At 32.2% G+C, this 20,566-nt stretch overlaps 1 protein-coding gene across 2 annotated transcripts in view; it reads left to right on the top strand.

The window, feature by feature from the left end:
• Positions 1-5,249: 5,249 nt before the first annotated feature.
• The window catches only part of LOC130451353 (junctional adhesion molecule A), a 151,216-nt gene continuing 135,899 nt past the window's right edge, over positions 5,250-20,566 (top strand). For both annotated transcript variants that reach the window (XM_056790318.1, XM_056790319.1), the window contains exon 1: positions 5,250-5,578. In XM_056790318.1, the coding sequence (XP_056646296.1) occupies positions 5,521-5,578 (58 nt within the window). In that variant the 5' untranslated portion in view covers positions 5,250-5,520. The remainder of the gene's footprint in view (positions 5,579-20,566) is intronic.

Raw genomic sequence — 20,566 nt, 5'->3', positions numbered from 1 at the left:
TACTAATGGCTCACCCTTATATATATGATCTACTTTCCAAAGTTTTTATAAAAAAATGTGTTTGTAAGAACGGAATTTTTTTGAAAAACTACTAGGAAACATAAATGATTGGTATTTTTCTGTTTTTCTTAAAATATCGTTCTAGTGAGAATGATTTTGTAGAATTTTGTAGGGATTTTGTTTAAACATTTGAGAATCGCACATTTAGTGTGAAAAGTAAAAGAAATTTTCGTGATATATTTTGTGTAACTAGAAAACCATGAAGGCGAATTCAACAAATTTGATTAGGTGAGTTATTTTTTATATTTTTACTTGGAATTCAGATAAAATGAAAATTTGATTTTATTCCAAATCCAATTTTACGCAGTTTGTGAGCAGTATTTCTATCTTTCTAACATAGTCTTCAACACTATTGCTCAACTCCAATGTAGTATTTATCAGATCCTTAAATAGACCTACTCTGGTTAAGCCGTTGTTATCAAAAGCCCTTTGTAAATTTTCCCATACTTGTTTTGCAGTTTTGCATTCCTTCACATGTACGTAAATTTGTGGATCAAACAACAATATCAGCTTTGGCTTTTCACGTCTTTACTTGCATCTACAGGTTAATCATCGGGATATTCGGCACAGCATCATAGGTCTTCTTGTTCTAAGTACGCCTTCATACTGAATTTCCATGTCACGAAATTTTTTCCTCCAAGCAGTTTCTCTAAATTAAACATATTTGAACCCATCTTGCAGGATTTCACCAGAAATATATAATTTTTAACTGTAGACGTAAATCTTTTTTTTTTAACCTCAAATTCAAATTGCAACAATTTTTCTGATTGATGTTTTCCACTTTCTTGATATTTCACCGACGGTACCACTTCGGAACCATCTGCTACCATAAAAGAATATTGCGTAGTCGAGGTATGGAATAAAACGTACTTCTTATTATCTTTTTGCTTTTGGTGAATTTATATTAATTAAAACTCAGGAAGACGAAGATTTTTACAATACTCAACTTGGACAGATGAGTGTAAAATTCAGAAGAATGGAATATTTAACCGGCGTTACTCCCATTATTGGAGTGATACTAATCCTCATATGCTGCGTGAAAAACAGTTTCGAAGGTACTGGAATTTCAATGTTTTTGCTGCGATAAAAAATGACAGTATGCTGGTGGTACATTTTTATGACGAAAATTTGAATGGTAATATCACTATTTCAATTTGAGGGTAAATTTTACTTCAAATTTTTGTTTATTTCATGTAACAGATATCTAGAAATATTAGAAAATTTTTTACGCCCACTCAATCTGAATTGGAATCAGCTGTGGTAATCAGCACGAAGGAGTGCACTTGTAAATAACTTTTAACTCATTTTGAAGACAAAAGAAATAGTTCGGAATCCATTTCGAACTCTTTCACCACGAGAAATTCGAAACGCCACTTGAGTGTAGTGTTTTTTAATATTTTTTAATTGACTAAAGTATTTTAATTTTTGACACTTTAACTTTTGTTATTCGTTGTTCGCCATCGACAGGGGACAATTAAAAACCATGAAAATTTCAGTTTTTTTCAAGTTTCTACAAAAACCGTTGATTTGAGATATATGAATTTACTAAAGAAGTCCCTTTAATTTGGAGCGTAGAATCCAAATGGTGAAGAGAAAAATCGGAGTTTCCTATTTGAAAAAATTAAACTTTCGAAGTTTTTAGAACACCCTATATAAATTTTTGTCAAGTTTTCCACAGATTTTGAAATCTGTGAGTGTTATTTGTCCAAATCCCAAAAAATATTACTTACTTAAACTTAGAAATATAGTTTTTTTAGTTGAGGACTGAATGTGTCCAAAAATTTCGAAAATGTGAAATAATTCAAAAATCGTGAACTTTAGGCATACAATGTCTTGTATAAAGTTGTATTGAAATTTTGCGTAGATTTCAAAAATTTAATAAAAATCATAGCATTCCGTTTAAAATAACGTTTGGGTCCATGTCCGTTATAACCGGAAGTTTCAGAGAACTGAAATTGTTTTAGCTGAAACGAACAATTCGGAAAACCCACGCAAGCAAATTTTCAGAACACTAGTCCCAGTACTTTCCCATATCCATATCGATGTAGCTCGTCGTCAAGCACCCTGTATTAAGGGTTTATCGATTTAATTGGGTTGATTATGATAATTATTAGTTTCTCCTAAAATTTCTTCAACGTTTTGCCAAAAAGAGTTGTCATTCCAAAAAGATTTTGAATCTTTCGAGTGGATTTCAATTTTTGGGAGACAATCTGCGTTACTTTTTGATTTTCCGCATCGATCAAGTATTTGATAGTCACTCTTCAAGTTTTATTCTCCAACGTGTAAGTTTTAAATTCGGCTAAGCGTTGTTGCTCGATTGTTTAATATGATTGTTCTGAATCGTTCAGTGTTCGTGATGCATCCGTTACTGGGAGATCCTGACCTATCGGGCCTTGGGATAGGGATAATATCCGTTTTCCGTATTGAATCCTGATTTCAAATATCTTTTTCTCTCACCTCTTTTTGGTAGAGTTCACTAGCTAGATCTATTGTTGAAAAATATTGGCAATTATCTGATTTTGCTAAAACATCGTGTATATTGAATGACCATGGTGAATTCGAAGGGCCGATTATCTGATTAGCAACCTACTGTATAAACGGATATCTGTAAATTTTTGTATAAACCGGTGCTTCGTCAGTCGTTCATATTTGATGTCGAATTTCACTAATCAATGTCAATGGTTCATTTTCTCGATAAAAAATATCACTATATTCGTGACAGGATTTTTTGCTTTTCTTCCTCGTTCATATGCTCGGATTCGTTCAAATTTTCAACTAAAAACAGTTCTGAAAAATCTCGAGTTACAGAGTTTGTAGATTTATTTAAAATTGTACTCAAAGCATTACCCTCTTTAGCTGTGCTAAAACTGTGGAATTTCAGAATCGTTTATTTTCATATAAGGAATAATCATATCTCCTTGATGAACACTTATTTTTATTTTTATCACTTGTTGCATTATACACAATTGTATTCTAGTAAAAGGTGAATGAGGTACCCTGTTTTAAAATCGACCTTAACTTGAAGTAATATAATATTATTTAAACCTATGGTGCTGTCGAAAACGTTATGAAATTTAGAAAATAAAAATTTCAAATTTGTTGGGTTTGGCAATCTAAAGATTTTTGATGCTTTTATGTAAGCGCAATATTTATGAGAAGATTGTTGAATTACAGTTGATACTACAACAGGATCATTACTAATTGCATTCGGGTACAATTTAAAAGCGATATCGGGGTCTATAAAAGATCTACTTGAGCCAGAGTCGATTGAAAGTTCCAGAATATATTTAAGTAGAACTATATAGGGTGATTCGCTAGATTTTATATTGTTAAATGATATAATTTTGGAGTCGTAGCTTTCTTTTTTTTTGCGCCATCTTCGGTTGGCTCTGATATGATTATCAATGTCGTTGGAGCCATGTGGCTAGTAAGAATTGTTGTAATCTTCTTGAGATTCTACGTTATAAAGTTCTTCTTAAATTGGTACGATTATTTGAGGATCTACTATTTGTGGACGGAAATTGTCTATTGGGCTGAGTAAATTGATTTGTTTTTCGTCGATGTTGAAATCGGCGATAGTTTAGGGAATCTATTGTTGTTCGGATTTGGTCTGAATACATTGGTATTCGAGTTTGGTTGTCTAAAGACTTCTAGAGGATTTCGAGGAAAATTTTGTAGTTTTGGTTGTAATGATATAGACTGAGAAGGAAAATCATTTGCCTATTAAATATATGGTTCGGACTGTTTGAAATAAATGGAGATTGATGATTCGATTTGTTATTATTATCTATTAAAAAATGAATAGAAAAAAAATAGAAATAGACAAATCCTAAATTCACTGAAAGAAGTTTCTTTTAAAAGATTATCTGAACTCATAAATTATACTTCAATAAATAGTGCTACTTTGATCATGCCTTCTGTATTATAATGATCAGCTAGTGCTCGAAGAAACTAGGCGATGTGGGTCCTAATTCTTGGATTTGGATGAACTAGAACAGGTCTTCAATAGACTCTTGATAGATTAACTATTCCGACAATGTTTGTTCCGAACAACAGTATTACAGTTATAACTTTGACTACACTTACAGCAGAAAAAATGATATTTTATATTATATTAATTTTCATATTAATAGCAAAATATATACAATGGCATCATATTCTCTTATATGGTCTTATGGGGTGGAGATGACATAATTTGCGTGATAAGGGTCCTTCCAAAGATATTTAAAATTTTTTCCACGGCACAGTGCCGCCACCCCTACTCACATATCCAGTTTAATAATAGTTTTTCTGGAAGGTGAATGGGCAGAGGAGAATCAACGGCATGTCTAGCTCAATCATACGAATTATGAAAAATAGTTTTTTTCGTGAAAAGTTATATAAAATCATATGTACCAAGAGACTGCAACTACAACCAATGAAACAAGAAAACAGCTTTGATAAAATTGACGAGAAATGTTGAGAAACTTAGCAAATTTGTTCGAAAATCGAATACTATAACTTGCACAGACATCGTATGTGGACATTCAAACATTTGGTTATCTCAATTGAATATTAAATTGATTAGGTACTATTATAATTTATGTTCATTGGACAATATCATTATTAGGAAAAAATTCTATTAAAATTTGAAAAACTTGGAACACTTATTCAGCATTCGTTTTAATATAAATGGAAATGGTTGTGAAGTACCATTTTAATCATAGTCAAAGTTGTAACTTTATTGTTTGAACATAAAAAAATAATCGTTTTTTATGTATGAGGATCTGCATATCATTCTTTATAAATTCAGCTTGGATGTTATTGCATTTTTAAAATCTAGAAACTTTGATTTTTTTGCTTGAAAATTATTATTATATTGAGTTGCAAATTTTTTTAAATAGATATCATATCATGTAAGTGCAAATTGAGCCTTACATATAGGGATTTTTATAATTTTAATAGCTTACATGCTCACGGCCAGGAGAGTGTTGGTGCTAGTTATTTTTATAATTGTTTAATTCCCTATTTTTATATATTGAGTATGTTTTGTTGTTTACGCAAAAAAAATTCCTGTGAATCTATATTGGTGAACAGAGTCCGGCGAAGGTTGGTGGCTTACATATTTAAATTCACACTAGAGGTCGATACAAAACAATATTGTAAAGGTGAAATATCGGGGCACTAGAGGGCGCAGCCGCTGGCAATTCGCAGAGGCATCACTAGCATTTCGACCAAAGATTATATACTCGACGCCGCCAGTATCACTACGATTTTTCGCAGACGCACAAAAACAAGGCGTCAAGTTCACTTATAGGTGCGTGTTCGACTTTAATTGATATTGAATCCACCAGAGCTGGGCAATAAAATACCAAAAGTGCGGAAATATTTAACGTTTGTGACAATTTTTTTTTCAAATAAAATTTGTGTACATGAGTGGGTAAATTGTTTTGTGAAAAAAAAATCAACATCTAACAAAGCATGTGGCAGTTATTCTGTAACAAACTCTTGGGATTTATGATTTTCTTCAATTATACAGGTAAATAACAGTGATAACACTATTTTATTAAAACCTGACATAACCCAATAGTGTTTAACAGACACGCACCATCCAATGATAAGTTATTTTTGTTTGGAAAATTTCAACCTACTACTGAACAAATTCAATAATTTGCAACTATCCTGAGGATCCTATAATTTCTCCAAAGAAAATATAATTGAATGCAATGTAAATATTGAAACTTTAATGTCTAACTAATATTACTTGAATTGGAGGATGATTTGATTTGTGTGATATTTCCATTTGAAATTAGAAGAGCCTTGAAATATTGTCAACTAAATTTGGACAAGGGCTTCTGGAATTATGATTCTCATTTTGATTAAATATTGTCTCTAATTATTTATGACTAATTATTAAGAATTGAAAACCATAAACTCATAAATATAATATCCAAGCATGTGACCAAAATACAAACACAATCACAATTGATATGAAAACCTTTAGAAAAATAAAACTGTGTTTTATTCATCTCAATTTATCAAATATTCTCATATTGAATTTGACATAAGCGAATAACAAAACATATAGTTGAACTGAACTGTGGTATTGATAGAGATTATTTTTTAAAATCAATGTTGAGGACAAACACTAATATTTACAACTAATTTTCTTTTAAAATTTTGTACTTTTTATTATGAGATCATAATGCCATCACAAATTGCAAAAACTCTAATAAAAATACCAAAGCAACAGATATTTAATACTTTGGTTTAAAAAAAAAGTTGGCGAATCAGTGGATAGGACCCTGTGATCTAGAGAACAAAATTAATTTAAAATATAAATCACAAAATAACACATACAATTCCTATTTTTTTTTCAACAATTATAGATATTTTATGTTGTTTATTCACTTGTAGAATTATTAACAGATAGGGTTTCAGTCTGGTTGGAAATATTTATATACCGGTACCCTTTATTTATGTGTTATTTACTTATTTTAGAGCGCGTTTGTTTCATTAATTTCGAAGAACATAGCTCCAAAAGTATAATGGAAAATGTCGTAATAGATCAGAAATAATACTGTCGAATTTAATAATTTCATTATGTTGCTAATCATATTTCAAATAGTCTTTTATTTCACGGAACCTTGTAAAGTGCGCGGCTCTAAGAACGTGAAATTTAACTGGTTAATTGAATAACTATATAAATAATATGTAGACATGTCTTTTCATCAAATATTACTTTTGGAATCAAAATGAAACTTTATAACAGGTATACTTTATTTTTCATATTTTCATTCCGCGTGCCCGACATAAGGGTATATGTGTTTCGTGTTCTAGCAGTGCTGTCTTACCTATTTACACACCCTTACTATATACGAGGACCGCTTTTTCAACCTCCCATCGCTCTGTGCAGACGCTACGCGGGCAGAAGAAAGCGAAAATGCGCTGTGGCAACTGCGAATCTCTCGCACTATAAACTCCGCCATTGTTGACATTCAGGCGTCAGTTGGCGTTGTGCTACAGCTACGTAAACGTGACCTCCTTTATTGATGCTCCCGCCAAGTGTGAATTGTGAATTGTGATTCGTTTTCTACAGGCCGAAGGCCATAGTGCTACAGAAATCCATCGGGGAATGAGTCGTGTGTATGGGGATAACTTCATGAGTGATGGTGTTGTGCGTGAATGGCGTCGAAAGTTTAAAGATGGCCGTAATAATGTGCATAATGAAGGGGGCCAAGGTGGAAAATCTGTCGTTTCAGATGCCATGGTTCAACGAATTAACAGATTGGTTAAAGAAAACCGCAGATTCACCATTACTGCTTTGTCTACGGACTTTCCAGAAGTTTCAAGGTCTGTTTTGTACTCTATTGTTACTGAACGGTTAGACTACATTGGCGGCAACTTTCTTTGAAGTGGGTATTTACAAGCTTTTCCACAGATAAGACAAATATCTGAATCTCTTCGGTAATTATTTCGAAAAGTAACCGTAATTGTACCAATCTTGTGGTAATAAAATTATTGCTTTATATGAACTTGTCTTTTATTTCTGGCCAATCGGAGGTTGAAAGAAAAACGGCCCTCGTCTAAAATCAGTTCCTCCTAAACTTTCAGGAATCTTTAAATAATATAATTAGAAGCTTGCATACAGAGAAACTTTGACACTTGCGCTTACTAAAATCAAAGATAAAACATCAATTAATAAATTGCCTAACATAATTTATGAAATTCTATGTATCAATTGTGATAAAAAATACACTGGTCAATTCAAGAGGTCACTCACCAATCAGATAACCACTCTCAAAAGAAAGAGCATATTTTATCTCGACAGATGCTCGGTTGCCTCTCACGTTTTCTTAGAAGGTCATTATATGGATTATGAATGTGCCAAAATTTGGACATCAGGAAGCAGCTACAAAAAACGTCTGCTCTCATAAAGAACATATATTCCTAAAAATGGCCAATGTATTAATAAAAAAAACTGATTCAAATAGAATCAACCTGTGCGTGTGAAGTTATCCACGGATTTCTACCACGAACATTTTTTACTAAATTATAATATAATTTTATTACCAAAAATTGAAGATAAAACGGATAAAAAAATTATATTTTTGTTTTTGTATATATTTCACAATTCTGAATCGAAGACATAAAAAAAATAATTAAGTAACTATTATATGGTTCACCTAGTTAAAAAACAGAAAACCAAAAATTGTGATCAAAGTATTTTTTATAACGTTCAAAAAATCATAAACGTAACGTTTCAGTCCTGACGAGCATCATTCGTTTTAAAATAGAAGCCCCACTTTTTCAATAGTTGAAGAGAATTAAAAAAGAATTTTGTGGCTTCGATTTTAAAATGAAAGATGGTCGACAGCGCTCAAACGTGAAATTGATGAATTTTTTGAACCTTATAAAAGATGCTTACATCACAATTTTCTGTTAATAGGTTTCTTATTTGAATTTGAAAAAAATTTTAGATATAATTAAATAATTCAATTCACCAACTTGCTTTTTTAAAAACAATTTATATAGCAAACTAAGGATTTAATAATTTAAAGTTACAAATAGTTACACTAGTCTAACTAACGTACTAGACGAATATCAAATGAAATAAGAATTCGAAGTTATAAATGGTTACACCAATCTGACTGGCGTACTAGACGAATATCAGTTTAATGAACAAAATATTAGTTTCACAGGCTTCTTTATATATTAGTTCTTATCTTATACCATAATAATTATAAAATTAAATAAATATATTTATTGTTCATTATTGTTATATTAATAATAATTAACTGAAGATGATACTTCAATGGGGTTGAAGTGGAATCTATAAAACTTAAGACAGACTAAACATATTCAAAATTTATAGCAAGATAAAGAGGTTAGAGTTCATAATAATAAATAAGTAATTGATGATGATGCGCCGAAGTGAAGAGGGTTGTTTTGGATAACTTAACTCTATCATAGACGTAGAAAATAATCAAATACAATATTTTTTGTCGATACCTATTTATTATGATAATTTATTTAATATGTTTTATATGTTATCCATTATAATAGAAATTGTATCGGAATACATCTGACGCGAAATATTTATTAAAATCAAACAACTTAATTGACATTTGCACTCACGGTAACTTTTTTCAATGTCCTAACCGTTTACAAGACAACAATAATTATGGTTGTGAGGAAAATATTTTGTTCAACGGAAATTCATCAAACTGTCAATATACTAAAATTAAAATTAAAATAAGCAAAAATGATATTTGAATTATTCCTGAAATCCATCAAATCTTAGCAATATTTCCATTAGAAGAAAAATTAATTGTGAAATTTAGACAAGAAACTGAAGTAGAAAAAATTATTCAAAAGAAAATTCAGCATGTAAAATATTCTTCAGAAATCAGCCTTTTGTGGTAAACGAATTGAAGTTGAAATTGAATCACCTGAAAGTTTCACACATTCAATTGCTTGGTTGTTTATTGTAATATTATAAATAGCGTTATTGTAATAATACACTTCTTACTATCATATTATATAAAATTAACATAACATAAGAACAGAATGATATACGAAACCAACTTGGTCCTCAAGATATTTAAACTTCAATTCGTGTGAAATATATAAGAAACATAAATTCAATTATAAAGATTCAAAAACTCTTGAAACGGAATCTAATACAAGAAAAAGAGAATTTCTTGAAATGGTTCACATTCATAAGAACGAAAAAGCAATAAATGATAAAAAAGACCTAAATAATTTAAGTAAAATTTATAGTTCTATTGTATAAATTCTAATAAAACTACAAATAATTCAATTGATTACTGCTATATATTTGAAAAGTAAGGACTAAGGAATTAATTTTTCTTAGTAGAACAAAGTTTAGTTAGATTTTATTCTCATTTTGATATTCACGATGAAGGTGATCTATTGATCATTCATATTTTTATAAGTCATAAACCTACTATATCAGCTAGACCCATTGTAGAATCAATTAACACTCTCATTGAACCCCTTACAAAAGAGAATTTTAATAATATGATATCACCGAATTATGTATTAGTAGGATTGGATGTAATATCCCTAAACTTTCTGGAATCTTATGACAACACGATATCGAAATAGCGTGCAGACGAACCCTTAATATATTCAATCTATTTTTACTAAAGTAAAAGATAAAACACCAATTAATAAATTGCCTAACATAGTATATGGAATATCTTGTTTAAATTGTGACAAAAAGTACATTGGTCAGTCGAAAAGGTCACTGATCAGTCGAATAACTTCTCAGAAGAGTGATATCAGGTTATATCCTGATAGATGTTCATTAGCGACTCATGTATATCATGAAGGGCACAATACGAATAATAATTTGCCAAAGTTTTGACAAAAATTATAAAAAACGTCTATTTGAATTGGAAACAACATATATTGCCCAAAATGATCAATGCATCAATAAGAAAACTGATTTAAATAACCTTATTGTAATTTATGCATATCTTCCAGATTTTGAAAAGACAAATTCTATAAAAATTCAACGCTATAAACAAACAACTAACCTCACCTTATCTATAAAGTTCAACTACATTAGTAACGACGACTATATAAATTTTATTGTCATTTATATTCGAACCACTAATAATATTCAGTTATATTGATAATGACTTAGCCTTTAAAAATTTAATATTATCCATAAATTATTCAATCAATATTTCAACGTCACTTTGAATATTTAATTTTGAATCCTATAAATTTAAAATTTTTACAAGAATTTATACAACTTAAAGCCATCACAAATCTCAATTAATTACTGTAATTAAAATTTTTTGTTATTGTTATATATTCATACATATTTCTTACATTATACTTGACCATAATTTCAGTCACAGAGGATGAATACATAAGTATGCGAAAGCTCGGAAAATATATTTATTAAAGTGAGATTACTCTGGTATTTCATTGCCCCACGTTCTCAATAAGATGTTCATAGTATAGCTGGCAAAAACTTCGTAACATTTTAAAAAGAATAATCAATATATGTTTATTAAAATATTTGTAGAATAGATAAAAATATGTAGATCTTACAAACGTAGTATTAGAATCAATGTATTTACCTCGAAATTTCAATAAAACCATATTATACCAGGTAGATTGAGATAATAATTTATTTTGGGTCAAGTGCAATATCATCATTACTTTTATCCCCCAAAATCCACAATAATGGCTCCAAATGTGCAGCTTTAAAGTAAAAGTTAGTTACGCTGAAAAATCAAACAAGTGGTAAACACTGAATTACCTCAATTCCGCGACAGTGCAGACACTCCCATGTTTCTGCGCTCTGGAAGAAACAGGTAAATTAAACAGGTGGTAATGACCCCTGATTTTCTACAATGACCAGTACACAAAAAGTAGATATAGCTTAAAGTCAATCAATTGTAATGATTGTAAATACAAAATCTAACTACACATCATGCAAAGATAGCTTTTGTGGTAATTCAAATGAAGATATCGAAACATCCATAGATGCAATATCAGTATATGAAGAATGTTTTAGTATATCAGTTGAGCATGCACTCAAAAGTCTCAGTATGCTATTTCATGATGCTGCAGCAACTTGGTGGCAGGGAATCAAGGCATCGATCACTACTTTGGAATCCTTAAGACATGCGTACGGTTACCTTAAACCGCGTTTCAGATTTATAAGTAAAGCCGTTTTTGCATGAACATGGCAATGAAAAAACTAATACCCTTATCAGCAACACTCGCGGGCTGTTGACACATCTGTTCGGAGACTCGGAAATTTGTAGAATATGTACAAATAAATATGATTTACGGTTTATTAGACAGAAATGAAGCCAATACATTGAAAGATCGTATTGTAAATTTTCGAACTAGAGAACAATCTGCTATCAAAACAATTACTGTGCCAGTCCAAAGGTTGTTAACATAAAAAGTAAACGGTTCAAATACAAACAGTATCTCAATCGAATAAGTAGAATTTAATATGCGTTTTGTTAAAATATAGTCATACTAAAGGTGAATGCCGTGAATATGCATCAACTAGAAATCGTAGTACTAGTAATACCTCTGAAAGGGATTGCAACGTTACTAATTTAACTGGAAATCCTGTATTTTACTGCTATGGTTGTAAAACCCCAGATTATATCAAATCTAACTGTTCCAAACATAGTCGTCGACATGTTGTCGAGACCTCCTCTCAGTAACTAGTTGAATATGCACAAGTCGACCTATATGGGATTCCTCCTACTGAATCTAGGCAAGAACTGCTAGCTGACCCCGATCTTTAAAAAATTATTGAAAAATCCGATCAGGACAATATGGATTAAAAACGTTGGTCAGAGCGTGGAACCATGACTCCTTAGCTGGACACTATGGCGTAGATAGGACCTATTATAGAACAGCTATTTGCTATTTACTGGACTGGTATGCAGAAAACAGTGGCAGACTACGTCGCAAAATGCATCGAATTCGAACATTACAAGGCTATTGATTTGAAACCAGCTGGACTGCTCCAAATTCCAGTCCAGCTTCAACGCTTTGAAACCCTCTCTATTGACTTATTTGGATCTCTTGCCAAAACATCCGATGTAATAAGTTGATCTTTATTGTCGAAGATACCGCCAGCTGCTGAGTGGAAATATATCAGTTATTATAAGATACAGCCGTAAACTGTTCACGTTGTTCAGTTAACGATGTTATTCTTCGTTTCGGCATTCCACGACGAGTTATCAGTGACAAAGGCACTCACTTTGTAATCGCAGTAATGCAAACATTGTCTCCGTTTTAAACAATCTTATCCCTATATATTGGTTAGCTGCAAATCCCGTTGAGCAGAATAATAGGGATATGAAAACCCAACTAGCCATTTTGACTGATACTTAACATGAAAAGATTGTATTCCCGCAATTAGATTTGCTATAAACTCTGCCCGATCATAGTCTACCGGGTATAGTTCCGCATACCTCACATTCGATCGCAAGTTGCGTATCCCGAAATATGTACAACATGAGAAAGAAAATTTTGTGTCCTAGATAACCCCATACTTAAAGACTCTTAGCAAGACATTGCAAGACTGCTCGCGAAAGGAGTGAAATGCTCAAGAACGAAATATGACATCCGCTGATAAAACCTGACACGATTTTAGTATTTAAGTTTTCAGATCAATGATAACGTGCTCGTAGACGTTCATGCCTTGAACAAATCCGGGAATGCCATCATTACGAAGTTCGCCCCAAGAAGAGACGGACTCCTTACGTTGTTACCAAGGTTGTCACCTCGACCACTAACGAAGTGGCATCACCACAAAAACTCGACGTGCCTCAAGGAAAATATGTCTCCACCTTGACACCTTTTTGAGAGGCGGATATCACTGACGATCCTGTCCCAATACCACCTCTACGAAAACGAGGGTGTCTCCCAAAAATGAAAATGCAACCATCAGATATCAATTTTCTAAAGCAATTCAGAAAAATGTTATAGAGTAAAGTTGTTTTGAATCAAAAGTTATATTCGAATATCCAATTACATCCCTTTATCATGAAAATTCAGGTCATTTCGTATAAATTATTCTGGCTGGATACAATTCATCTCTCTTACCTGTTAAAAATATGATTACTTTTCTTTTATTTATCACTGTTTTTGAACAACAACAATTTACATATGTAATAAATGCATAATAATTTTTTATTGTAGATATTGAAGAATCCATACAAAGAATATTCATTAAACATGAACAAACATAACTAAATTTTAGTTCAATGTCCTACGGCTTCGATATATCCACCTTCTCTTCGTAAACATTCAATTGTCCTTTTGTGAAACTCTTGTATCACTTTCGCTATCAGATTTGAAGTAATTTTTTGGCATTCCTTAGAAATAATCCTTTCCAAATGGTCTACATCATCATATGGTCCTCGCTGATAAACCTGCTGTTTTAAGAAACCCCATGAAAAAAAGGCAAGGGAAGTCAAATCAGCAGACCTAGGAGGCTAAAAAATATCTGAATACCTGTGAAACACCATCTTGTTGGAACCAAATTGTCATACGACGGAAGGTCGTGCAAAAAATCACTTGATTTTCTAATAATTGTAAGTATTCTGCGGCATTTAAGGGATGTGGAACAAAAACGGTCCAACTTATTTATTTTTGTACACACCACACCATACGTTCGTTTTAAAAGAATATTGGTTCCAAGTTTTTATTACAAAGTTTGAATTGCTGTTAGACTCCCAGCGATAATTTTGTGAGACGGTTCCGTTTGAAGAAAATGTTGCCTCATAGGAAAATATTTATAAATTCTTTTAAAAAACGGGTCTTTATCCAATTTTCCATCAGCTCAGAGCGCATAATGCAAAACGAATATCGTAATCCTTTGGTAGTAACGTGTGTACAAATTGCAGTTTGTATGCATGATGTTTATTACCTTTCCACTTTATCTCCACTGAAGTAGTTTGGAGTGCAGAGGCTCTTTTTTTGAATACATTTTTGGGTCTTCTACGACAGAAAGCATCACTTCCAATTCAGTGTCTTTCTTCATTCGCAACCCGTTTCCGGTGATTATTCTCAAATTTTTTTTCTATACTTCTACTAGCCTTAAATTTATTTAAAATCTTTGTAACTGTTAAATTCCTTGTTGTTGAATGTTTCTATGCGGATGTTTATTATTAAAAATATTTGCGGCCTCTCTATGTGTTTTGTAATTGTTTCAACAATTTACACAAGTTTTGTTTGTTTTTTCGTTACGATTTAGTAAATTTGCCATTTTCATTGAAATGTTATAAGCAACAACTCACTCGACATTCACTATCTGAGTGAGATGGTCCCAATATTCATTCATTTAAACTTGCTTTTGTACTAGCAACATTTTTTTTATTGTAATTGTCTTTAAATTCTTCATAATTTTGTGTTATCTTTTTTTATCGGCATCAAAATGTTTTTTGTAATTTTCGTCTTAACACTGAATTATATCTTAGTGTCCAGAATTAACTATACCACTTTCAATATCAATTGAGAATTTTTTATAGTATTTCCATTCATAATAGGTAGCCTATTATCTGGAAATACAACTATTTATATATTAGAAAAAATATTTAAAAAAGTAGCAGTTTCTATTTAACCTGCATAGATTGTTTTTGATTAGTGGTTGTTATAATAGTAATTGGAAAATAATGAGAATTCTAACAATTTAATCATAACAAGTTAAATATCATGCCAAAACTCCAATAGTTTCCTATAAAAGTGCTCCTTCAAAAACCGACTAATGAGCGACATTTCTAAATTTTGAAACATTTGGTGAATCAAGAAAACCAGAGCAATACAATCTTTTTGAAGTGAAACTATTTTTGAATCATTATAGGAGCTTTGGCATCGAAGCTAACAAATTTGATGAACTCATTGTCTTTTCCCAATTACCAATTACTTAAGCAGAATCAGAGATGCGGAAAAAGTTTAGGAACGTAGGTGGACACTATGATATGAATGATATAAATCGTCACAAAAATAATATATTTATAAATAAGGGTATCTATCTTATCAAAACATCGAAAATTTATATGAAAAAAATATTGTGAATTGTATGAAAAATATGAAACTCACTAATAAAAAAAGAATAAACTTAATACGACGTAAAAAAGAAAAAGTTATATATAAAACAGGGAAATAAAAAAATTAAAAAATTTCAATGGAAAAGCACAAACGAACGAGAAAAAAGCAGTCTTCTTTATGAATAGAGAAGCTCACAAATGAAATCATTCCTAAATACGTAGCACAAACCTTAAGGTCAGGCCCAAATCAATACCAAAAATAATAATGAACTAATAGATTCATGGGAAAAAAATGAATGTGTAGCTCCAGACATTGCAAAAGAACTCAAAATTCGTAATGCCTTACCACCAAAAATTTATGGTTTTCTAAAGCTTCATAAAAAAAATTTACCACTAAGACCAATAATTTCACGAGTTAGCCACCCTATTTTACATATGTATGTTATGTGTGGATGTGCAAGTTGTTTTCAAAAAGAAGCTAGTATGCCCAAAAAGAAATTGATTGAACTGTTGATGATAGATCCTAGAGGAAAGCTGTAGGAGATCTAGAGACAAAAGGTTCCAATACACGTAAAAATGGTAATCACATTCATAATTGGATGACTTTAATGTGCGAGATGTACATGCAAGATAGACGTTGTTGCTATTTTAGATTGGTTAATAGGATTTCAAGTATTTGGATTACGCACATTGAAGTTGCTGAAGGCTTAAGCGGCTTCAGCTTAATATCAAGAGAAAGAAGCACCTCCTCATAAATTTTTGCTTGTTGCTCAGCATATATACGACATTTTTGTTGATTGATAGATTGCCAATGCGGGTCTGTTCCATCAATGTTTCGGCTCTCTGGGTTTTTCTATTTTAGTCTCCAGCTTCGATGTTTGAGGCATCCGTGTAGAGGACTTCATTGAATCTGCAGAGGGAAGGATCATATTGAGGTGGAGTTTTTAATCACGGTGGTATATTCAAAATTATTAGAGGGTGTGCGATTGAATTACATGAAGGCTTATAATGTGGTGTTGAGTTGATGTTGTGTTTACTGGATTTAATGGATGGATTAGATACAGAGTCCATGGGAGAGAAGAAGATATTGTCATTTGAGCTAGAGCCTAGACCTAGAGAGAGCCTCACAATAAAGGCTTTTAGCGGGGATCGACCCAAATGTACCTAAACATAGTCGAATGGCAGTATTTTGTTCCTAGTTGAGATCTTTTGGCTTGGATTTATTGAAGAAATGTGAATGAAGCTACCATAACCGAATTTGAAGCAGATTAGTGCTCTATGAATTTTCAGCAGAGAAGTTTCTTCAGCACCCCAATGATAATGAGAAAAAGTTTCTATAATATTAAGCCTTCTAAGACACATTCCTTTAGTTTTTTGTATGTGTTGTGTCCAAGAGAGTAATGAGTTAAATATTAGGCCTGGGATTTTCCAGCTATTAACGATTGGTAGTAAGGAGTTGTCGATTGACATTTTTGAAGAGGGTACTGAGATCTTCTGCTAAATTTTGAAATTTTGGATTAAGTGTGAAAAGTGAGAGAAGAGAGAAAGAGGCGACTTTGATTTGAAGGTCATTAGTTACTTGCTCAAGAACTTTACTAGTGGTGATATTAGATTTGCTATGATAAAAAAATTCCTAACCCCTCCCTTTGGGCAAACTAGAACATTTTGACTTTAAAATTGGTATGCCACTTTTTTTGTCTCTTTTATTATTTTCTCCCATGAGATTATTTCTTTAATATGCTGTTCCTACTCATCTTCTCTTCAAGTTATTTTTCACGTTAAAGATCGCGCAAATTTTTTGCCGGTTCATTAAAAGATACGATATTTGTGAAATTAAACAGGGTTTAAATCTTTTCCTATTTTATGGTTTAAGTTGAACCCGGCAACTTTCCAATCTGTAGGGAAGGTACCTCTTCTAAATGATAGAGAAAAGAGTTTGCATTACGAACTTGTTAGTCAGCTGTTCATCTTTCCAATATGTTTGGCGGTATTCTATCTGGGCCAGCTGCTGTATTTATGTCCAAGCCTTTGAGAAGTTTTCCACTTTTCGGTTTCGAAATTCTATTTCTTGTATCGATGCATCTACTACAGGAAGACTAAGTAGTAGTTTTCCCCGCAAATTACGAGTTGACTTTGTAGTAAACATGCGTCATCAACATGTTCGCCTTCTCTTTTGTGGTCACTGCGATTGATCCATATTCTTCAGTCAACGGTGGAATTTTAGACTCACAAAAGCCTTGTCTGACCGCTTTTGTTACAGACCAGGAAGTCCTTGATCGATTTGGGCAATTTACATTTTTTTTCACTCTCTCATTATATCGTTGCTTGCAAGTACCTATGGACTGCTTATACAGGTACTTCTCGAGACAACAAAGTTTATACGATTCTAGGCACTAGGATTTGAGTATCATTTGCGGTAAACAGCATCTTTGTTGTTGATTGTTCTATTGCGGTCTTTATTAAAACATGGATTGTTGTATGCAAACTTCTGTTGGAGGAGTGAGGAATATAGGGTTCCTTACCTGCCAAGATTACTTCTCGTTTGCACTCACTGAAGGTACATTGGAATTGAAGTGAACATAATTCCTAGGGAATATTGATAGGAAATCCATTGGGTGCTTCCATTTGGCCGATAAATAGTGCCTAACTTTAAGTGGTTTAGGCGGAACCTGAATTTTAATTTCACACGTTGATGTGATTAGTATGTGATCTGATGTTCCGAGTGGTGCATGTTTGGTCGTGCTGTACAGACCTGGGTCTGTTGTTAGAAACAGGTATAAGAGGCTAGTAAAGTGACAATCTCGGGAATTCTAGTTGGTTCATTGATAAGTTTTGTCAGCCTTTGGCTGTTGGCACAATCTTCAGTTTTCCGCCTCTTATCATAAGTAATGTTGGAAAAAGTAGTCAATGAGGTGAATATAAAGCAATCAACGATAACAATATGTGCGTTTGGATGGTTCCATTGAAGGTAATCGATTTTATCGGCAATGTTGAAGAATAACTGGATTTTGTTTTTCGTTGAGTCATTGTGTAAAACCATATAACATCAAATTTTGAGGCACAAGATTCTCATCCCGCTGACAAGATATGTCGTCCCTAAAGAATACGGTGGCAAATCCAAAGTTATGCCTGAATCGGGTGTATTAGTCGTATCCGGTATGTACAAGGTGAAGTTTGGATGTTGTTCAGTTCACTTTTGTTTCTGCTAGAGCTAGAATATGAGGTCTTTTCGACTTCAGATTCTGGTGTACAATGTTTATATTTATATTCACAACTCTTATATTGCAGAAGTTTACCTTAAACATTTTTTGCCTGATAGATCCTTCAGACCAGCCTCCACCCGGAGATTATAACGGAAGGCTATTTTAACTCCGGATTATTCTGGTCTAGAAGGTGTCATCATGCTATTTTTTCCAAAGACCGGAAGTATAAGTACAATGACGAAGCTTGGAAACCTTAGGGTCACTTTACGTGGCCTGGAACTAATACGGTGGTATCTCACCGGGCGATGCAAGTGGGCCATGTTCACCACCTCAAGCTAATTTGTTAAGTGGAATACATGTTTCTGCAAATTTAGTTATGACCTAAGTATGTAACCTCGCGGAACCACAGGGTAATCTTGTGAATTGGAACGAACTCTTCTCGGTACTGAAGGATGTATACTCTCTAGAATATTTTTCGAAAAGAATTTGATGAAACTCTGCCATAATATCCATGAATGAATACCATCTAATCGATCTACAATTGAAACTGTTCTTGGTCGTGGCAATTTGTCAGTTATGAGTTTCTTATTCGATTATTTAAGGTCAATGAACATTCTACATGCTTTTCGTCACTATTGGAATCAGTATTGTAATTGGAAGTTAATGGGTCAATAATTTTGTGACCTAAGAGTTTTTGGACTTGGTTGTCTAAGTCAGAAGTTTGCGAATGAGATAATTCTTGATGTATCCTAGGCTATTGTCTTTTAACGAAAGATGTTGCTCATCAAAATTGTTACGCGTTGAAATGTTGATTTTTAAACAAAAAAAAGTTTAACCATGTCTTCCGTATTTCAAGACCTCTAAATTTAAAGATTCTATTTTTATCCAATTTACGGCTGAGTATACATGAAACAAATTTAAGTCATCTAGCTCGATGTTTGTTATTTTTGTAACTAATTTTTCATTAGATATATTTAGAATTTTAATATACGCGTTTTTCGGTGATATAATTGTTTACGCTGATATAATTGTTCTTGCTATAAATAATAATATTTCTCTCTGCAAAACTACTTTATTGCGCATAAAATTTTTAAAATTTTGAATTAATCCATAAACTTCATATCTTGGTGGTATCGCCATGGTACTATATTGTGGACTAACAAAAATTTTAATGGTTACTGGTTTCCAAGCCTTACTATTTACAAGTAAAAATAATTAATTAAGATTGCAGTGGATGATGTTCAATATTGATTGGTTAATTTATGAATGACAATAAATTTTAATAGGCTAGGTCGTTATGAATATAGCTGGATATTTATTGGTTTGAATATAAATGACAATAAATTTTATAGGTTAGGTCGTTATAAGTGAAGTTGAAATTTATAGGTTAGGTGAGGTTAGTTAGTTGTTAATACCGTTGAATTTGTTCTTTCAAAATATAAAAGATATCCATAATTTACGCTAAGGTTATTTACATCCGTCTTCTTATTGATGGATTGATAATTTTGGGCAATATATGTTGTTTCTAAAAATAGACGTTTTTTGTAGTTTTTTTTCAGTTGTCAAAATCGTGGCAGACTCATAATTCATATTGTTCCTTCGTGATAGACATGAGTCACTAAATAATATCTATCAGGATATCATATTCATTCATTCTTGATGAGTGACCTTTACGACTGACCAATGTACTCCGGAATGTTCAGGAATAACTGATTTTATATACGGTAAAGGTGTATAAATAGTTTGATTAAATCA

Source organism: Diorhabda sublineata, chromosome X (assembly GCF_026230105.1).
Source record: "Diorhabda sublineata isolate icDioSubl1.1 chromosome X, icDioSubl1.1, whole genome shotgun sequence".
NCBI classification, from domain to species: domain Eukaryota; kingdom Metazoa; phylum Arthropoda; class Insecta; order Coleoptera; family Chrysomelidae; genus Diorhabda; species Diorhabda sublineata.
The sequence above is the reverse complement of the archived record's forward strand: the minus strand, read 5'-3'. Positions and strand labels throughout refer to the sequence as shown.